General features: G+C 39.3%; 1 protein-coding gene across 1 annotated transcript in view; it reads left to right on the forward strand.

Moving 5' to 3' along the window:
• The window catches only part of VWF (von Willebrand factor), a 116,774-nt gene that overhangs the window by 67,636 nt on the left and 35,122 nt on the right, over positions 1-14,016 (forward strand). Inside the window, exons 31-33 of the mRNA XM_021540069.1 lie at positions 6,822-6,965; positions 8,098-8,262; positions 10,437-10,480. Coding sequence (XP_021395744.1) covers positions 6,822-6,965; positions 8,098-8,262; positions 10,437-10,480 — 353 coding nt within the window. The remainder of the gene's footprint in view (positions 1-6,821; positions 6,966-8,097; positions 8,263-10,436; positions 10,481-14,016) is intronic.

Genomic DNA, 14,016 nt, shown 5'->3' on the forward strand with positions numbered 1-14,016 from the left:
GCTGACTTCAGGAGCTGCCCTTGCCAGATGTTTGTGCATAGCCTGTGTAGCCCATCTGGATGAAAAATAGCAAAACAAGTTATATTCTGTGTGGTTCACGTCCCTCACTCAGGTTGCCATGCTGGTTCCACAGGGACTTGGGCTGGCACAAGACTGGGGATGGTGCCAGGGAGCAGAGAACAAGGATTTCCGAAGGCAACACCTCAGCTGAAGAGTTACTTGTGAAATGCCATCTTCTGTTTCAGATGGACAGGTCCACTTCATTTTTCACGTGCTAAAACATCAGATTTCCCACTGGTCTGTGGAAACTCGGTGCACACACAAATATCAGTTGCAGGGTTCAGCAAAAAATGATTCTCCTACAGCATCTTACACCAGATACCCTGAGAATTTTGTTCTGGATTGGAACCACATTTACTCTGGCAGCCAGCTAGCATCAGGGTCCTGTAAGAGTTGAGGAATACACAGATTCTTGTGGTCTTTGGACTATAAAGAGTTATTTGTACAAAAAAGTGCGAAATAAAACCTGACTTCCATAGTTCGCAGGAGGATTGGCTCTGATTGCTTTCTCAGCCTGGAGAAATAAAAATACCAGATGGCTGATGAGACTTCTATAGGCTCGTTGTGGGATGAATTGTTGCATACAAATAGATAAGTTTTGTGAAGCCTTCCATGTAATGTGTAGAGAAAGCCACATGGAACTGCAGGATAAACAGAGCAAACATGGCCTTTGGGAAATGAAATGGGAGAGGCAGCCGCATGACATCCTCGTTAGTGATTTGTTTATGTCTCATTGGAAAACACTCAGAGACCGCGAGTGAGGATGTGGTATAATGAACCAAATTGGAATAGAGTAGTAGTTCCTCCCAAATGAAGTCACGAAAATATGGTGCTGTGTTGTACCTTGTGATGTGTGTGAATGTGGCTGGCTGTGCAGGAGACAGCATTCCTGGGAAGTGCATGGTCACTCAGGCCCTTCTGTCTGTGCTCGGGCCTCTGGGAATGCTGAGGCTGCTTGGCAAGTGTAGATGGCCCAGTCTGGATGCTGCATTTTCTTAGGAAATGTTTTCTAGCCTTTGCTTGATCTCAATTTACTCATCAAAAAATATCATTGCTATCAGACCAGAGCTGTTTCTTCTTATTTGCCCTGGCTGCCCTATGGTAGAAGAAAAATTCAGTGGAATCTTGATTCCATCTTTGTTGATCCAAATCGTACTATTTTGGTCCAAAAAGCTCTATGTTCAGAGGGCAGTTGTGCTACTGCTGCAAAAGACTTACTGTAGAAAGCATTCCCTTTCCTGCATTACTTAACCGTAATGAAACTCTAGGAGAAATTTTAGTAATAAGAAATAATGAAAAACTACGGAGTATGTGAGGGCATAAGAAGAACAAGAAAGAGCAGCTTATACCACAAGTCTTTCCTATGTTTGTGCAATGGGGCCATTCAATAGCATGAGGCAAATTTTGGCTCAAGCAACCTATCAAGAAGCAGCTCTGGGGATATTCAGACATCATGAAATCGTGTACAACTTCACATAAGAAACAACCCAAAAAAAAAAAAAAAAGAAGGAAACTAACTAAACACTAAAGTGATGTGTGCATGACAACTGAGAATCATGTAAATGTGTCTCTGTTCAGCGTTTGTGGGTGTTTAGGAGAGTCACAGGGAGCAGATTAAGCAATCCCTACAGTAAATACTGTTTAACACTATATAAAAACATTATTTTGCTTCTTTATAGCCCTAGTAAAAGTTGCTCATTTAGACTGACATTTTCCTCCCTCAGCCTCCAAACCTGGAGGAAGTATGTTCTATGTGGCTCAGCTGTATAAAAGCATCTTTAGGGAAAGAAATATTTCCCTCCTTACCGCCTCCAAAAAGAAAAATCCTAAATTTATATTCTTCCTCCAACTTTCCATCATTATTAATATATGTGATTAGCAGCATTCAGCTTTGCTGTCAGGATTAAGAAGGTACAAATGTCTTTCTCCTAAGCCTCCCCTGTGGTTTTGGAAGCAAAGCCCTCCCCGTAGCATTTCTCCTTATTCATATCTCTCCCCAAATGATCCATTCTATATTGAATTTCCAAAATCTGTCACCCAAGGCCAGCAGCTGTCCTGATCAGAGGGCTCCCATCCACTGAAAGAGGCTTTCACTTGTTCCCCACAAATATTGCTGAACTGGTGGTGCCAGCTCCTCTTTGAAGCAAGTTTTGGGCACCACTGATATCTTCCCTGAGCTGTTTTAATTCACTGCCCTTCAAGGGATTTTTTGTTTGCTTTTTATCCCTAGTTCATTTCTTACAAGGTCTGTGAGTTGAATGAGCTTCTGGTGGAGTCTGGGCTCATCAGAAGCCCTCGGTGGTAAGAGAAATGCAGGATTTGTGACCTGCAGAGGAGAGGTTTTTGGGGCCTGTTCCATTAAGTGGTGTTGAACTGGCAGGTTTGTGCTGCTCATGTAAAGTTCAGCACACATTAATCAACGTGTGTTAATGCCAAAATATCAATATTTATGTGCCAAGAACTAACCACTTAAAGCACTGTGGGATCAGTTTTCAATAGCTGATTTGTTTCAAAATTAAAATAATCTTATTTTTCAGTGAAAAATCCCATTTGGTGCCAAGTGAAGAGCCTAAATTAAGATACAAAAGCCAGCTTCAGGATTATGGACCTGGTCTAGTAGGAGGTGTCCCTGCCCATGGCAGGGGGGTTGGAATGAAATGATCTTTAAGGTCCCTTCCAATCAAACCATTCTGTGATTTTATCATTCTGTGATTATCACAGTGGGGAGTTGTTCCTGGTTAGGCAAGTTCTTGATTACATATTTGCAGTCTGGAATACTTACACCATCCAGACAGTGTTGCCTGCTTCTGTATCACTTCAGGTTCTGAGGAACCATTCTTACTTTGTTTCTTTCCCATGTTGCTTTCAGGACTTGGGGGAGATTAAGATCTCTTGTGGTACTTTTTCTGGTCAAGATGTTGCAGAAATGTTAGAGAAACCACTAGGGCCAATTAAGGCACAAATTACAAGCTCCCAGAAGGAAGCTCCATCTAATTGGAACCTCTGTCTGTCACAACTCTACAGACCCTCAAGGGGCTTTACATTTAATTCCTTGTTTCCGACAAAATAAAAGAAAATAATTGCAAATGTTTCTCTTAGGAAGTTTTTGCTTTCCCTGAGGCATCCACCAAAACATTAAATATCTGTGTGTCCCAGATTGGCTAATTCTGGGATCAATCTTCGTTTTTATTTCTTGGATATATTTCAAATATTTCTAGGGTGCCTTGTGCTCATTCAGTTAATTCCATGATGTCCATGATTGCTCCCAATCCAATATTTGTGATTCAGATTAACATGCCTTTTTACACATTTTAACGCTTCCATCCAAATCATTAATGAAACTATTCAATAAGGCAGAATCTAGTGTAATTCCCTCTAGACTCCTACTAAACATCTCCAACGCTATTCAACAGATTGTCTTTTGTCCTTAAAGCTTGTTTATGTCCATTTAGTCAGCTTGTAGTCCTTGCAGGAACCTCTGTGTGAACCATTCTGAGTTGTTACTTCAGAATACAAATCTAACTTTGAAATCCATCAGGTGTCAAGTCATCCAGGAAAAGGTTCTTAAAAAGCCTTTCTGACTCAGAATTTCAGCATCAAATATTCCCAGTCATTATTTAATGATTATTCCAAACATGAGCGCTGAAGGATGGGGAGAAGGTGCTGTTCTGTGCTTGGAAGGATTGGTCTGTCCTTTCTAAAGCAGCCTGTATGGTTCAATTGGGTGTTTGTTTTCACTTTTTATTTATTTGCATTTTTTCCTCTGGACATGCCCAGTGAGTGGCAGTCATACCCTACTGACTGATCTGGGAGGCTGCTGGGGGCTCAGCACCTTTGGTGGGCTGAGGGAAGGGCTAAAATGGCTGAAAACAACCTGCGCTAGAGAAATCCATTCCTGCCCATGACAGGGGAGCTGGAACTGAATGATCTCTAAGGTCCCTTCCAACCCAAATCATTCTGAGATTGTCTTTATATTTCCATGTTGTGAAAACTCTTTCCAATCTTAATAAAGCCTTGTGCGTGCTGTTGTTTAATTCGGTGTAAATACTTATATTTCCTTTATTGATATGAAAATGTCAGGTTTCTGTTGTGCTGTGGTATCTCAGTATGAAAATATTGAGGTTGGTTGATTTTAGCAGTGAATAGTTTTTATTGTGGCCTCTGAGGGATTTGTTTTTTCCCTCTGTGGTGAGATGGAGAGACAAAGAGCTGAGAAGTGACAGCTTCCATCCTGAGATGGGGACTTTCTGAATCCCTCTAGCAGGACTAAAGTGTTCATTTGATGATGTCTTCAGACACCTGGCTCTTTACTTCAGAGCTGGCTTCAAAATAAAGGGAGAAATCCAAAGTGTTTTTACTATGCTAAATCCAATTTTCCATGCATTAAATTGAGTAACTGCTTTTGGGGCCTTTGAAATAGTCACTGGTTCTATTGTACTTGATTTCTTTATGAGAAATTATAAAAAGAATGGATTATTTTTTTTTTCAGTTTGCAAATATGTATGGGGTTTCTGAGCATTTTTAAAATTAATGTGAGAAGAAGAAAAATGGAGCTGGACCTGCTGCTGACCACACCAACCACACAAAAGTCAAAGTGTCATTAAAGAAAACAAATAAGAAATTTCAAGCACTTTCCACAAATGAATAAAAAAACATTTGTGACTCTTACTGTGCAAAAGTTTAACCTAAAATATGTTTGAAAGTTAAATACTTTTTCTGGTAATTGTAGGACCAAAGGGAAATGAGTTAATCTTCTGGCACAGTGACCATCCTAGAGAAATCTCAGGGATTTTGAATATAGTGAGATTTATTTGCTGTATTTTGTTTTATCCTTAGTTATTTCTAGCTAATGTACCATTCTGTATTTGACATTTACCTTGACAGACACAAAACCATTTGTAGAAAGGATTGTGGGAAAGCTGTGTAGGACACGAGTTAATGTCTGAGGTTAGTTACTTTTTTGTGGTCAGGAACAGTAGTTTGTGAAATGGAATCACCATCACCCAACAAATAATGGTGTTTTAAAATGTGCTTTGTTACAAGCAGAAAAACATCCAAAATTTCAAGGTTTTCACTGAATATCCAACTGCTGCTGCCATGGTATAGAATCACTGAACGGTTTGGATTGGAAGAGAGCTCAAAGATCATCTCATTCTAACCCTCTGCCGTGGCCAGGGACACCTTCCACTTTCCCAGGCTGCTCAGAGCCCCATCCAGCCTGGTCTTGGACACTTCCAGGGATGGGGCAGCCACAGCTTCCCAGGGCAGCCTGTTCCACTGGTGCCTCAGGATCCTCTGAGTAAAAAAGTTCTTAATCACATCAAATCTAAATCACTCCTCTTTCAGTTTAAAACTCTTCCCCTTGTCCTATCCCTACCTACCACTATAATAAATTGCTCTCATTCTTTTTTATAAGTTCCCTTTAAATACTGTAAGACTACAGTGAAGTCTCCCTGGAGCCTTCTCCAAGGTGAACAATCCCAGCTCTCCAAGCCTTATCCATAATCATTGTGCTGAGTGAGATTCCTAAAGTTTGTCCATGCTTGCAGCAGCTTAGGAAAAGGGTTTTTGCTTCTATCACTGAAAAGGTGTGGGTGACATGGTTAAGAAGACATCAAGTACAAAGTGTTCAGGTGTCCTAAGGCGTACTGGGGCTGTGCTGCTGACTTCCAGGGTTTTACAAATGCATTTGTTATTATAAATTGTACAGTGAATTCCTCAGGGAAACCTATTTTTGCTACACAGTTATTCCAGATTACTCAGACAAAATACTCTTTCAAGTGTTTATTGTTCACCAGTCACTGTTTGCCCTGAATGTCACATCAGTCACCCGGTTTCATTTCTGCTTCCTGACCTGATAACTTCCAAGCCCAAAGGAGCTTTTAAGAAAGCTGCATATCATGATTCCCAGTGTAAATATTTGTGCAAATACATGTCTAAATGTGAGTACTAACAAAGTGCTCTCTTGCTGAGGTCAAAATTATCAACAAATTTGCCTGAGCGTTCACAGATGTTAAATAAATGAGCAGCAGGTTCCCTTTTAAGCCAGTTGGTGATTTGGTAGCTCAGGTAGAATTTCTTTGCAAGTTTTGTGGGGTTTGATGTAGTTTTATTTGGCATTTTTGTTTTAACTTTTTTTTTTTTTTTTAATAAGGATCACCCATTTGTATTATGGAATACACAGAGTTTAAATTTCAGAGAGGTTGCTGGTTGTGTGGGGGCAAGATAGGCTTTTCACACGCGTAGGGAAAGTCGATGAAATTACAGAAGCACTCTAGATCTTTTATAAGAGTCAGAACAACTTGAGTGAACAGCTCAGGATGATGCCGAGCTGTGGATCAGCTCGCCACTGGATGTCAGTGTTGCTCGGCAGTTCGAAGCAGGAATATAATCCCCACAATGCTTTCTATCCTTTAGGGGTAGCAATACTTCTGGGAAAGGTAACTACTTAGGTGAGGAGCGTGACTTTGTTATCGTGGTTAAGGAAAGGGAAAAAATATTCCTGTCACTGCAGAGACTGGAATGGTCTACAGATGGAGTTAAGCATGGTCCTCCTGTATTTGGATGTCTTAATAAATACTGCAAGAATTTTAATAGCTGTGATCTTTCATGTAGCTGCAATAATTCACACATTAGGAGTCCTTTAAGAATATTTTTCATTACCTAATAGTGGAACACACTAAAGCAATATAAAATTTAGTTTCATAGCCTCCTGTGACTTTTCTATTACATCTCTCATTTCTCTCTTCGTTTCTTCCTAGGAAATGCCATTGATTTTGTGGTCCAGAATGCAATGTCAGAATCCCACGGGGGCAGACCCAGTGCATCAAAGGTCGCGATTGTCATCGTGTCGGGGAGCTCCCAAGATGCTGTGGAGGCTGCTGCCCTTTCTGCAAGAGTGAACAGTAAACCTCATTTCACTGTCACTAGTTATAAGTAGAATTGTTACTTTTTAAGTAATGAGGTAGAACAAAAGATGGAAAACTAAGACACTGGTATGTTTGTGTAAGCTCTGGAGTTACTGTGCGTATTGTGGTAAGGAACAGACCTGAACAAAACCATACCCTGTGAAGATGCCTTTGAGGTACTGGGAAATTCAAAATCAATCTGCAGTTAAGGCTGACAGCTTCCCCAGGACTCACAAATTAGTAGCATGTCATTTTCTGAGATCCTGTGGGTAGATGGGGATAACAGAAATGTGGTCTAATATAAATTCAGTACTGTTGCAGTGCAGTGAAACTGGAAAGGTTTACAACAACAACAATAATAATAAGAAATAAAAATAATAATCATAATCATAAAAATAATAATGATAATAATAATAATAATTAGAGGTTTTGACCAGATTCTTCACTGACATCTACATGAATATACTTTTCTATCATTATGCTGCTTGATGATTATTCAAGTTTTCTGGCTGTTCTTTCAGTACCTCAGGTTCCTCAGGTGTTCAGCTGAAGAACTTTGACTTTGTTTGAAAGTTGCTCTGGGAGTTATTGAATAAGGCATGGACTGTATAACAACTATCAACTGTTATTTTTAATTAAATGGTTTGAAAATAATCCAATTTCTGTGTAACTGAAGAAAGAAGAGAGCATATTGAAATTATTTTTTTTCATTTAAAAAGAGTGAAGATGTCATTAAGTCTGCAGCTGTGTTTTGTTGCCCATGAATGATCTTATTATGCTTGGGACTAATAGAGCTCATCTTAGCTAAGAATGTGATTAGAGCAGCACCATTTCAGCCCTTAGTTGCCTTTAGCCAGTGTAGGGGGAATGATGCAAGTAACACATGAATATTAAGTGTTGGAGGAAAACTTTTCCCACGTCTATTTTTTTTTAGAAGCAAATGAAAAAATAAAAATTATATCATCTTTAGGTTGGACAAGACCTTTAAGATTATCATGTCCAACCATTGACCCAGCACTGCCAAGTGCCACATCCTTTAAATACTTCCAGGGATGAACACTCCATGTCCATAAGCAATGATTTTCTCCTGTGGCTTGCCTATTTCAAACACTTCCTTCTCTTTTCCTAGGAGTATCCCTCTTTCCAATTGGTGTTGGGAACAGATATGATGAAGGGCAGCTGAGGACTCTGGCTGGGCCATCTGCTGCTAACAGAATCATGAAGCTCCAGAATTTTGAAGATTTATCCACTATGATCACATTGAACAATGAATTTATCAAAAAAGTGTGCATGGGTAAGTCTGAAAGTCATGACCTTGTGTCTGGAGCATAACACAAAAACTGAAATGCAAAACCAGGATGTTTTTTCTTGATATTAGAAGGCAATCAGATGTTCTGTTGTGAGTGTTCCACTGACAGCCATCACAAATACTGACCTAGACCACCTTCATCACTTAGGTGTGAAACCAAATTTGAGCCTTTTAAATATGTATCCAGCTGCTATTCCAGTTAGCCCAATTCCAGCAAGGTTTTTAGAACTGCTCAGGCCTGAACTTTCAAGCTACCATCTTAATAAAAATCAGTCTTGATAAAAATCTTGATAATCAGTACTCAGGACTAGTCAATAACTGAAGGACAGAAGAAAAGTTGAATGTGTCATGAATGAATGGGGCATGTTTCAGAAATGTTGTGGGCAAAGATTTCAAGTTATGTGTTTTTCAGACATTGTTACATGTGTGTCTACAAAAAATTCAGCCAAAATAGAAGGGAAAAAAAAAAAAAAGAATTTGCTTACCCAGGGAAACAGATACTGGGAAAAAAAAGTGTAAAATGCTTTAAACAAGCATTCATTTATTTGTAGAGGGCAACACTCCTCTAAGGAACCTTGCTATGTCCCAATAACATCCACACATTCTCACCACAAGCCAGTGCCTTGTGGTGTTAGTCATTGCAGAGGTTTTTGCCAGCATTATGAGGGCTTAGTTACATCTCCACTAGAATAAATGGACTTTTTTTTTGTGGAGCCAAGGACCTCTGAGGGTGAGGAAGTTGCAGAGTGTTCACAGTCCAGCTTGGAGATATCAAATCAGCCTGCACTGGGATCACTTCTGGTGTTTTAAAATCTCTCAAGAGCATCAAACAGGTGCCATTTTCTGGATTTCAACAGCTGCCATTTTCTAGATTTAAACAGCTGCCATTTTCTTTCTTTTAAAATAAGCTTTTAAAGATGCATTTCCTCTCTTCACACTGTAAAATAGGTGATTTTTCTTGCTGTAAATTACATTGATCCAAGATTGAGGATGGGGAGCAGGAATTTGGAACCAGTAATTATTTTCTTATTGCAATCTGTGCTGTAACCTATCAGTACTAGAGGTGAAAGCTTTGTATTTTTTATGAAAGCTTTTCCAACAGCTCAAAAAGCCCTGAACTATAGACATATTCAACACCTAAAATCTGAGGAATTTAGGTCTCTCTTTTGCTGATGGTGAAGACTTTGCTAGGGGGTGACAAACTAATTTTTTGGTGGGATTTTTTTTATTTGGATTTCTTTCTGTTTGTTTTGTTTTATATAAATTTTATACAATCTGTAAAGCGTGATTTCCCCCTCTAGACTCATACAGTTGGATTTCTCATGCAGAGGGAGTCTTGCCTTTTGTATGGAAGTGTACCAAAAATAATACCATTAAAAAAAGGTTTTAAAGAGTTCCTAAATGATTTAAAAATACATTACTTATCCTGGAAAAGACAGAACAGAGAGTGTATATAGGATAGCATAGCCTAGTATTCTACAAAGAATTTGTTAGTCAGTGTCTTAATATCCTAGAGACTTTGTCATACCATAGTACAAAAATGAAATTGCTTCTAAAATATCTTTAGGTGTGTAGTGAAAGCACACAAACATAGAAGCTGCAATTCAGTGGGTACCCTGTGACTGTTTAACTGATTATGTGAAAAAAACCACTTGTCACAGTCATGACTAAATGTAAGGAAACTGGATTTGGGTGTTCTTATTGCAGCTATTTGTGTAGTTATGCTGTTCTGATGTTCCTACATTTAATAAATGTGGCTGTGGAATTTGTCATTACCTGCTAATTCCCAGGAATGGTCTCAGTGGATTTCAAGGTTCTGAAGTAAGGCTGGACTGTGCCTCAGAGCCAAAGCCATGCTCATCCTTTAAGCACCATCTGGGCAGATCTGTGGCTGTACAAGAAGTGCTGTACAATTACTGCCCAGTTATTGCTCATGGAGTATTTCGGGACCACAGTCATTGTTTATGCCTTTTGTGACTTATTCTTGTGCTCTTTGGACAAATGCCTTCAGGTAGGGATTCACATACTCTAGCACAAAAACCCCCAACCTTCTCACAGCTTAAATCAAGCTTTTAAGTATTATCTGTATTTTGGTGACCATCACTTAAAAGGCTTGATAAGGGAATGGGATGACTAAAAGATGTCTGCTTCTCTTTCAGACCCAGTCAGAGAATGCATTGATGAGGATGGAAACAAAAAGCGAGTAAGTGCATTGCCTGTTTGGCCATCTGGCTTTTAAGATGCAAAGTTTGTACAAGAACATGAATATCTTCACAGTTAACCTAAAACAAATAACATGGGACAATATCAAGAATGATTTTGGAAGAAGAAAAAGTTGGATTTTGAACTGGTTGGATAACTTTGCACACAGAGGAGGCTTCCTCTAACATTACCTCATCTTGCAGAGTGTTGAATGTTACTGAAGTCAGTGCAGAACCAAAAGTTCTGACAATGTTTGTCTTCCCTGACAACAAAAAATGCATTTTCGTCTCTTGGTGAGAAGACTTCTGGGACAACTACACATGGCCAAATAAAGGTGCACGTGCAGGGGCAACCTCATTGTCCAGCCACTGTCCTTCTGCTGAAATTACAAATACCTTGTCCCTATGGCAATTTTACAGGAAGAGAATTATTGTGTGATAGTTATGTCTCTAGGGAAAAATCATCTCTTTAGCAAGGAAATAAAGTTTCTTGCAGTTTGTTTGAGCAAAAGTTCTCATTAATCATGAGAAAATGCTCAGAAGTGTTAGTAAACTTGTCTGATCTCTCAAAAGCGATCCCACTCTAAGAAATTGGTGTTCCAGATGTTGTAAATGGTTCAGATTCTTCATCTCAGGTGAAATGCCAAGGTTTTTCAGAGTATATGGTACTACATGAATTTAAAAATATTAGCATAAGCTTGTGCCATGTTTTCTAGTAGGGATCAGTTATGAGTTCTACTTGAAGGATTCATCTTGAATTTACAGTTCATTAAAAATATTCCCTTGTGAAGATGTGACTGTGAAGGAAGGGTGTGGCTAATAAGTGAATATGAATTACCTGAAGACAGTAAATATATCAAAGCTACTTTACATAGTTGGCCTCAATCAGCTGGTCAGAACACAGAAAGGCTTTAGCTAAATCAGACACTAAGTATAATCTGATGAATTTGAGGATGACAGCTTAATTAAGAAAAGAAGACCAAACAAACAAAAACTAAACTTGAAAAACTTCTTTATTAAGACAAAAAAAAAAAAATCAGATTTTGTTTGAACTGAATGTGTCTAGGACTCTGAGCTCCTAGAAGCAGACACAGGTATGTATAGATAAGTGCTGGGAAGCCTAAACTTGAATTTCAGACACGTCAGGTTTCATTTTTGGGGGTGATAAACTTAAAGTACAATTTCCATTCTGGCTGAAATGCTTTTAGAAGGAAACAGACTGGGGCTCCAGTCCATATAAAAATGAGCCACAAATTCAAATGACAGCCTTTAGGGGGATTTTGAGTTGCCTATTCTGTCAGCCAGGAAAAATAGGTGTTGGAAGTCACTGTGAGGCCATAGCCTTCTGGAGCATCCCATGGAGCCTCCAAGACAGCATGGAAGTTCCTGCCTCTGTGGTGCAGCATCCTCTGCTGTGCCTCACTGGCTCTAAGGTGCCACTGTTCTGTTCCCCTCTTCCAGCACAGCCCACAAATGAACAAGAAAGAAGAATCAAGGTTCTTCCTTCCCCGATTCAGAAAACACAGGTTTTTATATTGGCTTCATAATCTTTCAGGCGTTGCTCAGAGAATTCTTGCAGGAGGCTCAGGTCCCCAGCTGGGATGTCTGTCATGCACCTGGAAATTGTGGGAACTGATATCCTGCATTTTGCAAGGAAATCTGAGTTCTCAGGATCAAAAATCTCAGCCTAAATCCTATCAGTGTCAGGAATATTATGATTTGTTACTTTTTTGTATTTTGTTTTGTTATTACTCCTACCCTGGAAGTGACTGTAGAAGAAACATTCTTGATTAAGGTCATTGCTAGTAGCAGATCAAATGTGCTGGGTCAGGCCAAAAATCCACCCAATCCCCTCTACTGTGTGGCCAAAAGAGGATCCAGGAAAGCACTGTTAATAAATATGTATGAAAATTTCCTGAACTATCCTAGCCATGAACAATTTGTTACTCAGGGACACCCTGAGCTGCAGGTGGCACCTTTTTGTATTTGCTAATTCTTGACAGTTTTGTCCTCTGTGTGTTTGTTAAGCTATTCTTTGAATCTTTGGAAGTATTTAGTACTCACCAGGCCCAGTGGCAAGGGTAGGTAGCAGGAGTGCCAAACATAGACTATGTAAAGAGCCACTGGTTTAATGTTTTAATTTGGCAGTTGGCAGAATATCAGGACAATTATGATAAATTAGGTTTTTTTTTTTTTTTTTTTTTAATGTATTTAATATTCATTGTTAGTCTTGTTTTGAAATTTAGAAGCAGGCATAAAGGTGGTAAAGAAGTGTAGGTTTTTGTCTTATAATAGTGATATTTCCTCATGAAGTGATCTGTAAAGCAATTTGCATTTCTAGGCTATTTAAAGTGGCAAACCTCATGTTCCTGAGCTATTACCATGGCTTTTCTAGTATTGTTCAGCTCTTGGCTTAAAGAAGAGACAAACAAACAAATAACTTCATCTAAACTGAGAGATAACAGCCAAGGGAGCTGCTGAGGTGCGTGGGTCTCTCTCCTGCAGATGCACAGCAAGACAGAGTGTGCACATCCAGGTCTGCAGGTTCAGAGCTCCCTCAGAGAGGAAGTCTGAGGCTTCCTGCAGTGTCTTGGCAGACTTATCCTTCACAGCTTAGAAACCCAGATTTTGCTTTCCTTTCTGTCCTGCTTTTGCTCCTGCAGTTTCATATCAATTGGGATTTAGGCTCTCTTTGTCTTTAGAGTCCCTGTGTTTTTCTCTGCACTAGAGTTCTTGGGTTTTTTTTTTTTTTAATCCCTCAACTTTTTTTTTTTTTTTTTTTTTTTTTTTTTGTTTTAATGTTTTGTGCTTTGCTTTTCTTGTCCAGATCTTAGATGTTTTCTAATAAATGTCCTATTAAAGAGTGAATAAAACCACTTAAATATGTATGGAAGCCATACTTGCACAGCTGTATATGTACCCTTCCAGGTGCTTCCACTTTCAGTAGAGTTGTAGCAGAGACAACTGTAATTAAAAGCCATTCTATCTCGTCCTGCAGAAATACTTTTTCTGTCCTTAAAGCTCCCCTTATTACTTTTTCACAACCTCCTCTAGGCTCAAAAGCCTGAAAAATGTATTAAGCAACTTCCAGTTGCTTTCTCAAAGTCCTGAAACAAAAAACAATTCCAGTAAATTAACCTGTATTTAATATGTAATTTTTTGTGGCTGCAAATCTGGCAGCTCTTGTTTAGACTTGAAGGCATCCTGTAGCTCAGAGCTACAGAGAAATACTTTCAAAATTACAAGAATTATCTGTGAATGATGTTCTTACCTAGGTATTTTTATCCCTTTTTTTTCCTCTTCTATGGTTAAACTGTGAAGGACAGGATGGGAGATGGCCATACCCAGTATCAATTCTCTTTTCTTCCCACATTTCTGCTTGTGAATATCAAGAAGTTGCTACCCAGCTCACAGAAGCACTGGTGCACTTGTACTGGTGTTTCTGGACTCACCTCTGTGGAGAGAGCTCTGGGAAGTGCTGTTTCCCACATTTGGGGGTATTCCTGGGAATGCCCACTTCAGGGATGAGCACTGTTTT

This window comes from Lonchura striata, chromosome 5, assembly GCF_046129695.1.
Source record: "Lonchura striata isolate bLonStr1 chromosome 5, bLonStr1.mat, whole genome shotgun sequence".
In the NCBI taxonomy this organism is placed as follows: domain Eukaryota; kingdom Metazoa; phylum Chordata; class Aves; order Passeriformes; family Estrildidae; genus Lonchura; species Lonchura striata.